General features: G+C 38.5%; 1 protein-coding gene across 2 annotated transcripts in view; it reads left to right on the top strand.

Moving 5' to 3' along the window:
* The window catches only part of CDH18 (cadherin 18), a 413,479-nt gene that overhangs the window by 280,257 nt on the left and 118,863 nt on the right, over positions 1–14,359 (top strand). For both annotated transcript variants that reach the window (XM_005899707.2, XM_070357847.1), the window contains one exon: positions 4,696–4,883. In XM_005899707.2, coding sequence (XP_005899769.1) covers positions 4,696–4,883 — 188 coding nt within the window. The remainder of the gene's footprint in view (positions 1–4,695; positions 4,884–14,359) is intronic.

Below are 14,359 nucleotides of genomic sequence, written 5' to 3' on the forward strand. Positions count from 1 at the left end.
ATGCTGGGAGGGATTGGGGGCAGGAGGAGAAGGGGACGACAGAGGATGAGTAGCTGGATGGCATCACTGACTCGATGGACTTGAGTCCGAGTGAACTCCGGGAGTTGGTGATGGGCAGGGAGGCCTGGCGTGCTGCAATTCATGGGGTAGCAAAGAGTCGGACACAACTGAGCGACTGATCTGATCTGATGAATAAAATAGACATGGGTTGTTTCTGTTATCTTGGCCATTGTGAATAGTGCTGCAGATACCATAAGGACACAGACATCTCTTGGAGATTGTAATTTCAATTCCTTGGAGTATGTACCCTGAAGTAGGATTTCTGGATCATGTTGTAGTTCTATATTTACTCTTTTCAAGGAACTCCATACTCTTTTATGTAGCTGCTACACCATTTACTTTCCCACCAAGAGTGTCCAAGGATTTCAATTTCTCCAAAACTATGCCAACACTTTTTATTTTCTATTTTGCCAACAATAGCCAGACTAACAGGTTTGAGGTTATCTCTCACTAGAGTGTTAATTTGCATTTCCCTGGTAAATAATGATGTTAAGCATATTTTCATATAACTGTTGCCTATTTTTATGTCTTTTTTTGGAGAAATGTCTGCTCAAATCATTTGTGCATTTTTAAAATCGTTATTGTTTCTGTTTTGTTTTGCTTGAGTTGTAGGAGTTATTTATATGTTTTGCAAGTTTGCAAATATTTCCATGCATCCTCTGCATTGCCTTTTAATTTGGTTGATTATCTGCTTTGCTATGCAGAACTCCTTTAGTTTGCTGTAGTCCCATATTTTGAAGACCACAACACTACAGTGTTAACTGTAGGCACCATGTCATACAGCAGGTCTCTAGAATTATTAAATCATCTGATATAATTGAGTCAGCTTCCCAGGTGGCTCAGTGGTAAAGAATCCACCAGAAAATGCAGCAGACATGGGTTCAGTCCTCAGGAAGATCCCCTGAAGTGGGAAATGACAACCCACTCCAGTATTCTTGCTGGGATAATCCTATGGACAGAGGAACATCATGGGATACAATTCATCTGGTCCCAAATAATCGTACATGACTGAGCACACACAAGAGAGAGTATGATTGAAATTTTACATCCATTGAACTCAGAGGGAAAAGGATTCTTGATATTGGTCTTGGCAAAAATTTCATGAATATGGCACAAAACATAGGCAATAAAAGCAAAAATAAATGATGATTTCCAGGTTTTATCTGTGATAAATAAAGATGGTATAAAAGTCCATGTGTATGTTTTTATGTGGAAAGAAATTTTCAACTCCGTTTGGTAAAAAAAAAAAAGCAAAGAGTGTAATTACTGAACGTCTGGTGTCTTCTAGGGGCTTCCAAGGTGACTCAGTGGTAAAGAATTTGTCTGCAGTGCAGGAGCAGCAGGCAGCATGTGTTCAGTCCCTGGGTTGGGAAGATCCTCTGGAGAAGGAAATGGCAACCCACTCCAGTATTCTTGCCTAAGAATCCCATGGAAAGAAGACCTTGGCAGAATATAGTCCATGGGGTTTCAAAGAGTTAGACATGACTAAGCATGCACCTACTTCTGGTATCCTCTAACCCAGGGGTCCCCAACCTCTGGCCAGAGGACCAGTACCTCCAGGCAGATTAGCAGTAGCATTAGAAATCAAGTGCTCAATAAGTGTAATGTGCTTGAATCCCCACACCAACCTCCACCACCAGTCCATGGGAAAATTGTTTTCCATGACGTGGGTGTCTGGTGCTAAGAAGGTTGGGGACCACTGTTAGGAAGCCGAGCTGAGAATTTGATTATAAGTATTTCACCTTGAGCAGTGGATATAACAGCAATAATTTATTTCTTTACAAAATAAAATTGGGAGATTAAAAGGCATTTGAAAACTTGGCTCCAAGAATAACTGCTTATCATGTTTTGTTTGCTTGTTTGGATTTTTGTTTCAATTTTGCTTTTAACTTCCCCAAACATTAGGCAAAGCACCACAGAAAGGAAAGAACTAAACAGGGTCCCTTGTATTTGTCAAATCACTGACAACTACAAGGCTGCTGTATATGAATGATCTATTGGTGTATTGTAAATCATCCAATTGAGGAGCTTAAACAACCAATATTTATTACCTCATGATTTCTGGAGATCAGGAATATAGGTTTGACTTAGCTGGGTACTTCAGGTTCAGGTTTATTAGATCCCAGTATGTTTGGCAGCGGGGGTTGTGATCTTATTCAGAAACTTTCCTGGGGGAGGCAGGGATGGTTTTTGCTTCCAGCTTACTAACATCACTGTTGCCAGTTTTCAGTTTCTTGTCATATGGTACACTCCATAGGGCTTCAATACAACATCATAGATAGTTTCCCCCAGGGAAGCAATCTAAGGGAGCTTGAAAAATAGTACTCATGAAAGAAACCACAGCGCGTTCATAACCTTATCTTGGAAGTGATACCTCATTAATTTTGCTATGTTCAATTTATTAGAAGTGAGTCCCCATATTTAGCCAACATTTGAGGAAAGGGAATTACTTAAGGGCATTGATATCACTGCAGATGGTAACTGCAGCCATGAAATTAAAAGACACTTGCTCCTTGGAAGAAAAGTTATGACCAATCTAGATAGCATATTAAAAAGCAGAGATATTACTTTGTCAACAAAGGTCTGTCTAGCAACAAATATCCATTCTTTCTTTGCACTGAATCTTCTTCTTCCAGGGTAGGCTTCTTCTTGAAAGAGTATGCCTAAAGGTTTTCTGAGCCATGCCTCTTTTATGACCCTCTGGTACTATTTTTTCAACTTCCTTTGTTAAAACGATGTGCTTTGTAATAATACCATCATAATAATTATGTGATTTACTTATTTATTTCTGTGTAAAAAGACTTTTTTTTTACAAGTGTCATCACCCTAATTTTCACTAGTCAAAAATCCTTTAGGTGGCTTATTGAATTATAGAAAGTTATAGTATAGCTGTAACTTACAGTCTTTCGCAACCAGGAAGTTGACTTCCTAGCCTATCTCAATAAGTTTTGGGCAATAGATTCTAATTTATTTTACAACTTTTCTATATGTTTTTCATCAGAACACTGTTCTATTTTATATGTAACTTCCTGGAGCTTCCCTGGTAGCTCAGATGGTAAAGGAAATCTGTATGCAAAACAGGAGACTCAGGTTCAATCCCTGGGTCAGGAAGATCTCCTGGAGAAGGAAATGGTTCCCACTTCAGTATTCTTGCCTGGAAAATCCCATGGACAAAGGAGCCTGGCAGGCTACAGTCCACGGGTTGCAAAGAGTCGGATACAACCGAATGACTAACACTTTCACTTTCCCAAATATTGTAACATTTTTAAGGATTCTAAAAATTTATTACAGACCTTAGATTAGTTATTCCAACATGAATTTTGGAAGCACATGCATTGTCAGAAGCTTCTTTCAGTGTATCACAGCGAAGAGAAATGAGCTCCAGTTTGAACATTTTGGGGAATGGAATCTCCTTGTGAATCACCTGCCTATCCTTGCATTCATCAACTGTGAGAAGAATGGTGGAGTCCTATAAAATTGTGGGTTTCATGCTTTTCCCAGGTCAAATAACTTTGTTAAGAGGAATATGGTGCCTTTAGCAATCTGACAGATCCTGGTCAAAGCACATGATTAAGATCAGGGGATCATGTTTCGCAGAAGGTGCTCTACTCATGAACTGTTATGTTGGTGAGGGCTGTTGAACTATAAAAATAATATTTGAAGTCAAGTATAGTGTAAACAAATTTATAGAACTGGGAAAAATCTTTGTTGCATAACAAGCAGACACGTACAGATACACATATAAAAGTCAGTTTTCAGTATCTTCAAGTAGGTGCTGGAAAAGACTCTTGAGAGCCTGTTGGACACCAAAGAGATCAAACCAGTCAATGTAAATGAAATCAACCCTGAATATTCATTGGAAGGACTGATGCTGAAGCTGAGGACCAGTACTTTGGCCATGTGATGCATTGAGCCAACACATTGGATTAGACCCCGATGTTTGGAAAGATTTAAATCAGGAGGAGAACGATTGACAGAGAATGAGATGGTTGGAAGGCATCACCAATTCAATGGACATGAACTTGAGCAATCTCTGGGAGATACTGAAGGACAGGGAAGCCTGGCACGCTGTAGTCCATGGAGTTGTAAAGAGTTGAACATGACTTAATGACTGAACAACAACAACATATAGCACTTTAAAACATGCAATTTTACCAGAAGAAAATTAGAATACTCCACACACTTACAGATGCACTAACCAAAAAAATGAAGTATCATACAAAAACTAAAAAGAAGTTATTTTTATAGATGTTTAACATTCACCTATCTATATGGCCTAATTGTATTTATGTATAGTATTACATCTCATTAATGTAACCTTGGTTGAAATTTTTATAAAATTACATTTTAATTAAAGGTTTCTGTTATTTATATAGTAATTTGAAGCTTTATATAATAAATAAATCAATCACTGTAATAGATGTTTCTAACTTCTCAATAAAACAATTGGTGACAACATGTATATTATGCTTAATATCTGTCATAAGTGCCTATAGGGAAATGTGAACATTGTTGAAATAGATGTAAACATTAATAGATGTGTGGCCTAAATATTTCAGTGTCTTTTTATGAAATGATTGTTGTTTTATGACCATTATTATATCAAATAATTTTAATATAAAATATTTTTTTCAGAGCACTATCAGCTGTATGTTCCTGAGTCAGCTCAAGTTGGTTCAGCTGTTGGGAAAATCAAGGCAAATGACGCAGACACTGGCTCAAATGCGGACATGACATACTCCATCATTAATGGTGACGGTGTTGGCATATTCTCCATCTCCACTGACAAAGAGACAAGAGAAGGGATCCTTTCCTTAAAAAAGGTGAAAAAAAAAGTACTGTTAGTGAGCTAGGCAATTCACTCATTTTTCTATGAAAGCAAATTTGGCAAGATATTAATAATATATATTTTCAAGTCATTAAAATGACAAAGTATTTCCTCTTTAATATGTAATTACATTTGAATTATGATTATGTCTAACTGTTTAAATCATTTCTTGTGTTAGTTGCTGAGTTGTATCCAACTCCATGACCCCATGGACTATAGCCCACCAGGGCTTCTCCATCCATGGGATTCTCCAGTCCAGAATACTGGAGTGGGTTGCCATTTCCTCCTCCAGGGTATCTTCCTGCAGGCGGATTCTTTACTATCTGAGCCACCAGGGAAGCCCTAAGCATTTTAGTATGGTGGGAAGATCAGATGTAGAAAACACTATGAATGTATTCCCTTATTTTTATTTTCAGGTAGCATAGTTATCATGGATTCCAGTTCTATTAATATCATTATTTTATGTTATGCTAATCAAAGTAGCATTATAAGACTTTCCTGCTTGATGATCATGGACCTTTTAGTGAAGTCATTTACTTCTCATTACCCTCATTCTGTTTTATTCCTAAGAATTTGTCACCAGACTAAACCTATTGCCTTTTGCTTTTAAGAGAACACTATGCTCTTACCTTTGTAAGAATGAAGTAGAACACAGGCAATTATCAAAGGAGAATTTAAATGTAACTTCCAAAGAAGTATGCCTCAGTGTTTAAATGTTTAACAATTTCAGCTTGAAAATCTTGTAACATGCAAGGCCCTAGACCTTACCTTCATTATATTTTGATTTAGAAAGGCTGGAGTGGGAGTGGGGAATTAGTCTTTTTAACAAGTACTCTGGATGATTCTACTGTATAGTATGTTGAGAACAAAGGCTGAAAAATTATATTCTGATGGCTCAAACGGTAAAGAATCTGCCTGCAGTGTGGGAGACCTGGGTTCTATCCCTGAATTGGGAAGATCCCCTGGAAGAGGGCATGGCAACCCATTCCAGTATTCTTGCCTAGAGAATCCCCATGAACAAAGGAGCCTGACAGGTCAAAGTCCATGGGGTCACAAAGAGTCAGACACGGCTGAACAACTAAGCACACACACTGTAATAGTGAACTGAATCAATCAATATGTCATTCTATCAATCATCTATTTATCTATTTGAATCTAGTTGTCATTTATTATATTATCTAGCTATCTGTCTAGATATCTGTCTGGTTTTGTATATATATTTATATTTGTACTATGTAAAATCTCATTTATTCTTCTAATAATCATAATTTTATATTGATTTAAAATTGAAGATTAATATGTCTTTTGTATGTCACAAAAGGGGCCTGAGAAGCAGAGTTTAAAGTGTGCAAATACTTACAAAATAGTCATCACTGGTCTATATATGATATTGATTCTTCACCTAAATATCTTCTCATTTTAATCTTTCTGAAATTGCCAAACTTGGATAAAAAAATGTGTTGATAAAAAGAGTTAATTTCCACACCTTTATTTTAACAAATATTGAGTTTTAAGTGTCTCTTATGTGCCAGTAATTGTGTTCTACATGAGCCATGAAAGCCTGAGCAAAGCAAAAGTCATTCTCAGCCTGCTTAGAGCTTCCCACCTATGGAAGTGGAGAGACACCAATCAAGTATCACATGCATTCTTAGATGGATAATAAAGAGATCTATGACAGAGAGTTAAACAGTGCTATTGGGAAGGCAAAATTTAGGGTGTTTAATCCTGTCTGATTAGTTAGCAGCGGTTGAACAGAGAATTAAAACCTACTTAAGTTCAGTTCAGTCGCTCAGTCATGTCCAACTCGTTGCGACCCCATGAATTGCAGCACGCCAGGCATCCCTGTCCATCACCAACTCCTGGAGTTCACTCAGACTCACGTCCATCGAGTCAGCGATGCCATCCAGCCATCTCATCCTCTGTCGATCCTCTTCTCCTCCTGCCCACAATCCCTCCCAGCATCAGAGTCTTTTCCAGTGACTCAACTCTTTGCATGAGGTGGCCAAAGTACTGGAGTTTCAGCTTTAGCATCATTCCTTCCAAAGAAATCCCAGGGCTGATCTCCTTCAGAAAGGACTGGTTGGATCTCCTTGCAGTCCAAGGGACTCTCAAGAGTCTTCTCCAACACCACAGTTCAAAAGCATCAATTCTTCGGCACTCAGCCTTCTTCACAGTCCAACTCTCACATCCATACATGACCACTGGAAAAAACATAGCCTCGACTAGACAGAACTTTGTTGGCAAAGTAATATCTCTGCTTTTGAATATGCTATCTAGGTTGGTCATAACTTTCCTTCCAAGGAGTAAGCGTCTTTTAATTTCATGGCTGCAATCATCATCTGCAGTGATTTTGGAGCCCCAAAATAAAGCCTGACACTGTTTCCACTGTTTCCCCATCTATTTCCCATGAAGTGATGTGACCAGATGCCATGATCTTTATTTTCTGAATGTTGAGCTTTAAGCCAACTTTTTCATGCTCCACTTTCACTTTCATCAAGAGGCTTTTTAGTTCCTCTTCACTTTCTGCCGTAAGGGTGGTGTCATCTGCATATCTGATGTTATTGATATTTCTCCTGGCAATCTTGATTCCAGCTTGTGCTTCTTCCAGCCCAGCATTTCTGGAACGGAATGCTGCATAGAACTTATATAAGCAGGGTGACAATATACACCCTTGAAGAACTCCTTTTCCTATTTGGAACAAGTCTGTTGTCCCATGTCCAGTTCTAACTACTGCTTCCTGACCTGCATACAGATTTCTCAAGAGGCAGATCAGGTGTTCTGGTATTCCCATCTCTTTCAGAATTTTCCACAGTTCATTGTGATCCACACAGTCAAAGGCTTTGGCATAGTCAATAAAGCAGAAATAGGTGTTTTTCTGGAACTCTCTTCCTTTTTCCATGATCCAGCAGATGTTGGCATTTTGAGGTAATTAGATGAGAGAATTAAAAGAAGAGGAAAGAAAACATAATGAGAACCTGAGTGGGGTTGAATGTGGCACAGTGAGAGCCTAAATAACATCCTTGATTCTGGAGCAGAGAGAATGAAGAAGCTAGTGCATAGGAAAACACTTAGAATATTGTTATATTTTACCCAATGGAAAGCCACTGGAGCTATCTAAGCAGGAAGTGACAAGGTCTCATTTGATGTCTCTATTTCTAATGAAATTTTAATATAAGCTACAAGAGAACGAGATTATTTTTTTTAATTTGTTGCTGCATTCCCAATGTCTAGTCTGTTTTCTGACACGGAATAGGCATTCAATAAGCACTAGCATAATGAATGGATATATTGAATTGGCCAAAAAATTTTGTTTGGGGCTTTCTATAAAATGTTAAGAAAATCTCAAATGGACTTTTTGGCCAACACAATACTATACACTGAAAAATGAAACAAGGAATGTCTGCTTTTCATTCGTTGGATGGCTTCTTCACTCAAATAAATACAGGTAAATGGATGAATAATTCTTTTTGAAAGATGAATCCTAAACCCTAGGGAACACTAGCTTTTAAGAAACAAGCAGAAGGCAGGAAAGAGAGTCTTTGAAGAAAATATCAAAATAAAAAGAGAATTTTTTCAGTGAAAATTCCCAAAGGAGGCTGAATAGGAGGAATATAGTCATTAAAAATATGAAGGATTATAGATCTATGAAACCATTTAGGATTACAAAAGTTAATTCAGCTCTCTATCAGCATCTCATTTTCATCACAATAGATAGTAACGTCACATTTGTTGAGTGTTTCCTCTGTGTCAGGAAGGGTTTTAAGAGCTTATTCCCAAATCTTTATTGAGCTGGTACACCCATTATGGAGCTCCCCTGGTGGTTGAGTGGTAAAGAGTCTACCTGTCAATGCAGGAGTCGCAGGAGACTCAGGTATGATCTTCAGGTTCGGAAGATCCCCTGTAGTAGAAAATAGCAACCCACTCCAGTATTCTTGCCTGGAAAATTCCATGGACAGAGGAGCCTGGTGGGCTACAGTCCATAGGTTGTAAAGATTCAGAGTCGGACACAACTGAGCGACTGAGCACACAGGCACACCTTTACTATTCCTTTAAACCTAACTAGAATGTTGTGTGGGCTTTCCTGGTGGCTCAGTGGTAAAGAATCCACCTGCCAAAGCAGGAGATGTGGTTCGATGCCTGTGTCAGGAAGATTCCCTGTTGAAGGAAATGGCAACCCACTCCAGTTTTCTTGCTTGGAAAATCAGATGAACAGAGGAGCCTGGCAGGCTGCTATCCATGGGGTTGCAAAAAAGTCAGACATGACTTACCAAATAAAACAACAGAAATTGATGATGGAAAATTTGGCTCAGGAGTTTGTCTGTTTAGAATCTCAAAAGTTACTTGTATTACCTAGTTGAAAGAAAACATGAAGGAAACATCTGCTACAATGAAGAGAAGAACAAATTTATTGTAGTGTAGAGACTATATATGGGAGGCAAAGAAATGGAAGAAAAAAGTTTAAACACACCATCCTCTTTAAGAAGCTTTGTAGTAAAGCCAGGGAGGCAAATAAATGAGAACATCATAAAATGAAGATTTTAATTGTAAGTTGGGAGATGGAAAGTGTGTTTATAGCACGTGGATAAAAAGTCAAGGGATAAGAAACTGAGGATACTAAAGAGAGCATAATTGAATTAGAAAGATCCTCTGAGGTAGAGATGACCCTGTTTGAGATATTGATTGCAGATGGAAAGAAAGAATTTATGATAATATGCCTCTTTCTTTGACAGAATCAAATAGGAGGGAGAATTTAATGTTTGCAGATAAGTTTTTTTTTTTAATTAATTTTATTTTATTTTTAAACTTTACATAATTGTATTAGTTTTGCCAAATATCAAAATGAATCCACCACAGGTATACATGTGTTCCCCATCCTGAACCCTCCTCCCTCCTCCCTCCCCATACCATCCCTCTGGGTCGTCCCAGTGCACTAGCCCCAAGCATCCAGTATCGTGCATTGAACCTGCACTGGCATCTCGTTTCATACATGATATTTTACATGTTTCAATGCCATTCTCCCAAATCTTCCCACCCTCTCCCTCTCCCACAAAGTCCATAAGACTGTTCTGTACGTCAGTGTCTCTTTTGCTGTCTTGTATACAGGGTTATCGTTACCATCTTTCTAAATTCCATATATATGCGTTAGTATACTGTATTGATGTTTTTCCTTCTGGCTTACTTCACTCTGTATAATAGGCTCCAGTTTCATCCACCTCATTAGAACTGATTCAAATGTATTTTTTTTTAATGGCTGAGTAATACTCCATTGTGTATATGTACCACTGCTTTCTTATCCATTCATCTGCTGATGGACATCTAGGTTGCTTCCATGTCCTGGCTATTATAAACAGTGCTGCGATGAACATTGGGGTACACGTGTCTCTTTCCCTTCTGGTTTCCTCAGTGTGTATGCCCAGCAGTGGGATTGCTGGATCATAAGGCAGTTCTATTTCCAGTTTTTTAAGGAATCTCCACACTGTTGTCCATAGTGGCTGTACTAGTTTGCATTCCCACCAACAGTGTAAGAGGGTTCCCTTTTCTCCACACCCTCTCCAGCATTTATTATTTGTAGACTTTTGGATTGCAGCCATTCTGACTGGTGTGAAATGGTACCTCATAGTGGTTTTGATTTGCATTTCTCTGATAATGAGTGATGTTGAGCATCTTTTCATGTGTTTGTTAGCCATCTGTATGTCTTCTTTGGAGAAATGTCTATTTAGATCTTTGGCCCATTTTTTGATTGGGTCATTTATTTTTCTGGAGTTGAGCTGTAGGAGTTGCTTGTATATTTTTGAGATTAGTTGTTTGTCAGTTGCTTCATTTGCTATTATTTTCTCCCATTCTGAAGGCTGTCTTTTCACCTTGCTAATAGTTTCCTTTGATGTGCAGAAGCTTTTAAGTTTAATTAGGTCCCATTTGTTTATTTTTGCTTTTATTTCCAATATTCTGGGAGGTGGGTCATAGAGGATCCTGCTGTGATGTATGTCAGAGAGTGTTTTGCCTATGTTCTCCTCTAGGAGTTTTATAGTTTCTGGTCTTACGTTGAGATCTTTAATCCATTTTGAGTTTATTTTTGTATATGGTGTTAGAAAGTGTTCTAGTTTCATTCTTTTACAAGTGGTTGACCAGATTTCCCAGCACCACTTGTTAAAGAGATTGTCTTTAATCCATTGTATATTCTTGCCTCCTTTGTCAAAGATAAGGTGTCCATATGCGTGGATTTATCTCTGGGCTTTCTATTTTGTTCCATTGATCTATATTTCTGTCTTTGTGCCAGTACCATACTGTCTTGATAACTGTGGCTTTGTAGTAGAGCCTGAAGTCAGGTAGGTTGATTCCTCCAGTTCCATTTTTCTTTCTCAAGATCGCTTTGGCTATTCGAGGTTTTTTGTATTTCCATACAAATTGTGAAATTATTTGTTCTAGCTCTGTGAAGAATACTGTTGGTAGCTTGATAGGGATTGCATTGAATCTATAAATTGCTTTGGGTAGTATACTCATTTTCACTATATTGATTCTTCCAATCCATGAACATGGTATATTGTAGTGATCTAGCTGGAATATATGCGGGGGAATGGGAAACAGAGGATCCTTGCCAATTGAGTACAACTGTCTATATAAAGTAGGAAGCTTTATTATCTTTACAAAACGTGAGGGAAGTGGTGGATGGTGTGAATACACACATAATATAAAATACAAGTTTATATTGTGCGAGTAAGAACAATGGGGATCTTACCACCCTTCATGGCCTCGATTAATTTTAAGTTCCTTGTGAAAAATGAAGCCAAAATCATATGTGTGCGTGAGTGTGCACCTATATGTAATTAACACTCTCTATTCGATATTACATACACACATGCACATACACAATAGGTATTTTCAAGGTAAGTGTTGTAATTGTGTTAAGTGGTAATGTTAATACTAAAAATAAACTGGATATTTAATGAGTCCAAATTATCTTTCACTTTTTTTCCTGAATTTATTTTTTTAATATAGTCTATGCTGCTGAAAAGTCGCTTCAGTCGTGTCCGACTCTGTGCGACCCCAGAGACGGCAGCCCATCAGGCTCCCCCATCCCTGGGATTCTTCAGGCAAGAATTCTGGAGTGGTTTGGCATTTCCTTATCCAATGCATGAAAGTGAAAAGTAAAAGTGAAGTAGCTCAGTCGTGTCTGGCTCTTAGCGACCCCATGGACTGCAGCCCACCAGGCACCTCCGTCCATTGGATTTTCTAGGCAAGAGTACTGGAGTGGGGTGCCATTGCCTTCTCTGGTATTTCCTCTAAACTACAATGTGTGCATTCATTTAATTTCTTAATCCTTCAGATATGGATTATCCATTTTAGAGTTATTCCATATCTCAATGGAATAACTCTAAAATGGATAATCCATATATAATGTTACAAACTATTGCAATTTGAAAATTAAGCCATATAACTCTGGATTTTAACCTTCAAGAGGCACTCATACAGATGGCAGGAAATAGATAAAACAGTCCTTTCAAACTTGTTGCTTATTTAATCTCAAAGGCAGTTCACTTGAGCCAGCAAGGCAGAACAGCTAATCTTCCCAAAGATCAAAATCAGCCCTGCTCTATAAATCAGTTTGCAGGAGCATCCGCACATTCTTTCTATATCGTGCCTTCATCAGAAAATTGCCAAGTTGAATTCACTGGTCCATGGTGCAGTACATTGTAAATACACTTTGATAACTTTCATTCCTTGTTTAATGGACCCTGACTAGGTGGAAAGGGGAAAAAGATAGGGATGAATGCAAGTTGATGCATTCTTTCCTGTGACATAAGCCTCTGTAGCCAGGGGTATGCTTTGTAGTAGCCTCTCTAAGATTCAGTTCTTGTGGTCCCTATGTCAATTGGCCTTCTTTATAGAAGTTATTCCATTTTTGGGGTTGTTTGTTTTAACTCAAGGCTCTAGCCCAATTTTCTTTCATGACTTTCGGCAAACAGTATCTGTAGTACCACTTTTCTTCTTCAAGTATGCTGCTAAGTCGCTTCAGTCGTGTCCGACCCTGTGTGACCCCATAGACGGCAGCCCACCAGGCTCCCCCGTCCCTGGGATTCTCCAGGCAAGAACACTGGAGTGGGTTGCCATTTCCTTCTCCAATGTGTGAAAGTGAAAAGTGAAAGTGAAGTCGCTCAGTCGTGTCCAACCCTCAGTGACACCATGGACTGCAGCCTTCCAGGCTCCTCCCTCCAAAGGATTTTCCAGGCAAGAGTACTGGAGTGGGATGCCATCGCCTTCTTCAAGTATACTTAATTGCAAAAACAATGCCTATTATTTTAAGCCTAAAATCTTAAACTTGGTTATTTAGTCAGTGAAGGACGGTGGAAAATACCATTTTTACTGTTGGATGAAAAATAAATTTTGGTCTTGCCATGTAAGAGATGTATGACATTATCACAAATCTCTAATCTTCAGTTTTCTTAATTTTAATGTGCTACAAAGTGATTGTTACGAGAGATAAATGAAGCAAAATAGTGCTCTAAGTTGTGCCTGGCTAATAAGCACAGTGATACTTCAATACCTGCATTTCTTCTTTTCTTTCTTTCTTCATCTATTTGCACTGAGTGTTAACTACACTTTCCAGAAAACTCCATGAGCTTATCTTACTGCCTTCCTTTATTTCACGTTATCTAAATTACCTATAATCACATAAAGAATAGCACGTCCTATGTATACTTTTGTGAATGATACAAATATTTTCTCATTGAAGCATAGCTGATTTACAATGTCAGATTAGTTTCAGGTGTACAGCACAGTGATTTCTATAGACAGTTAGATAGATAGATCGATCAATCTATCTATCTATCTATCTTCTGCGGATTTTTCCCTCAGAGGATATTACAAAATATTGCGTATAGCTGCCTGTGCTATAAAGTAGGTTCTTGTTGGTTACCTAGTTATACATAGTAGTGTGTATATATTAATGCCATCTTCCTAATTTATCCCTCCTCCTCCCTCCTCCCCTTTGGTATCGCATGCATAGACACCCTGGTGCCTCAGATGGCAGAGTCTTCCTGCAACGTGGGAGACTTGGGTTGGATCTCTGGGTTGGGAAGATCTCCTGGAGGAGGAAATGGCAACCCACTCCAGTTTTCCTGCCTGGGAAATCCTATGGATAGAGGAACCTGGCAGGTTACAGTCCATGGGTAGCAGAGCTGGACACGACTGAGCCACTAAGCAGAGCACAACATGAACTGTCATTCATGGCTTTTGGCAATCTACTTCCCCTTTAATTTTATACTATATATCATTTATACCATTTTATTTAATAAAGAATCAGAGGTGGATAGTGAGAGTAACATAAAAAGTTATAAAAGTATTTGTTTAAGTTTAAATTAACCCTGAGAAAAAATAGGAAGTGTTTCCAACTAAAACCATACTGCTGCTGCTGCTAAGTCGCTTCAGTCATGTCCAACTCTGTGCAACCCCATAGATGGAAGCCCCCCAGGC

The sequence above is a fragment of the Bos mutus genome, chromosome 20 (genome assembly GCF_027580195.1).
Source record: "Bos mutus isolate GX-2022 chromosome 20, NWIPB_WYAK_1.1, whole genome shotgun sequence".
NCBI lineage: Eukaryota > Metazoa > Chordata > Mammalia > Artiodactyla > Bovidae > Bos > Bos mutus.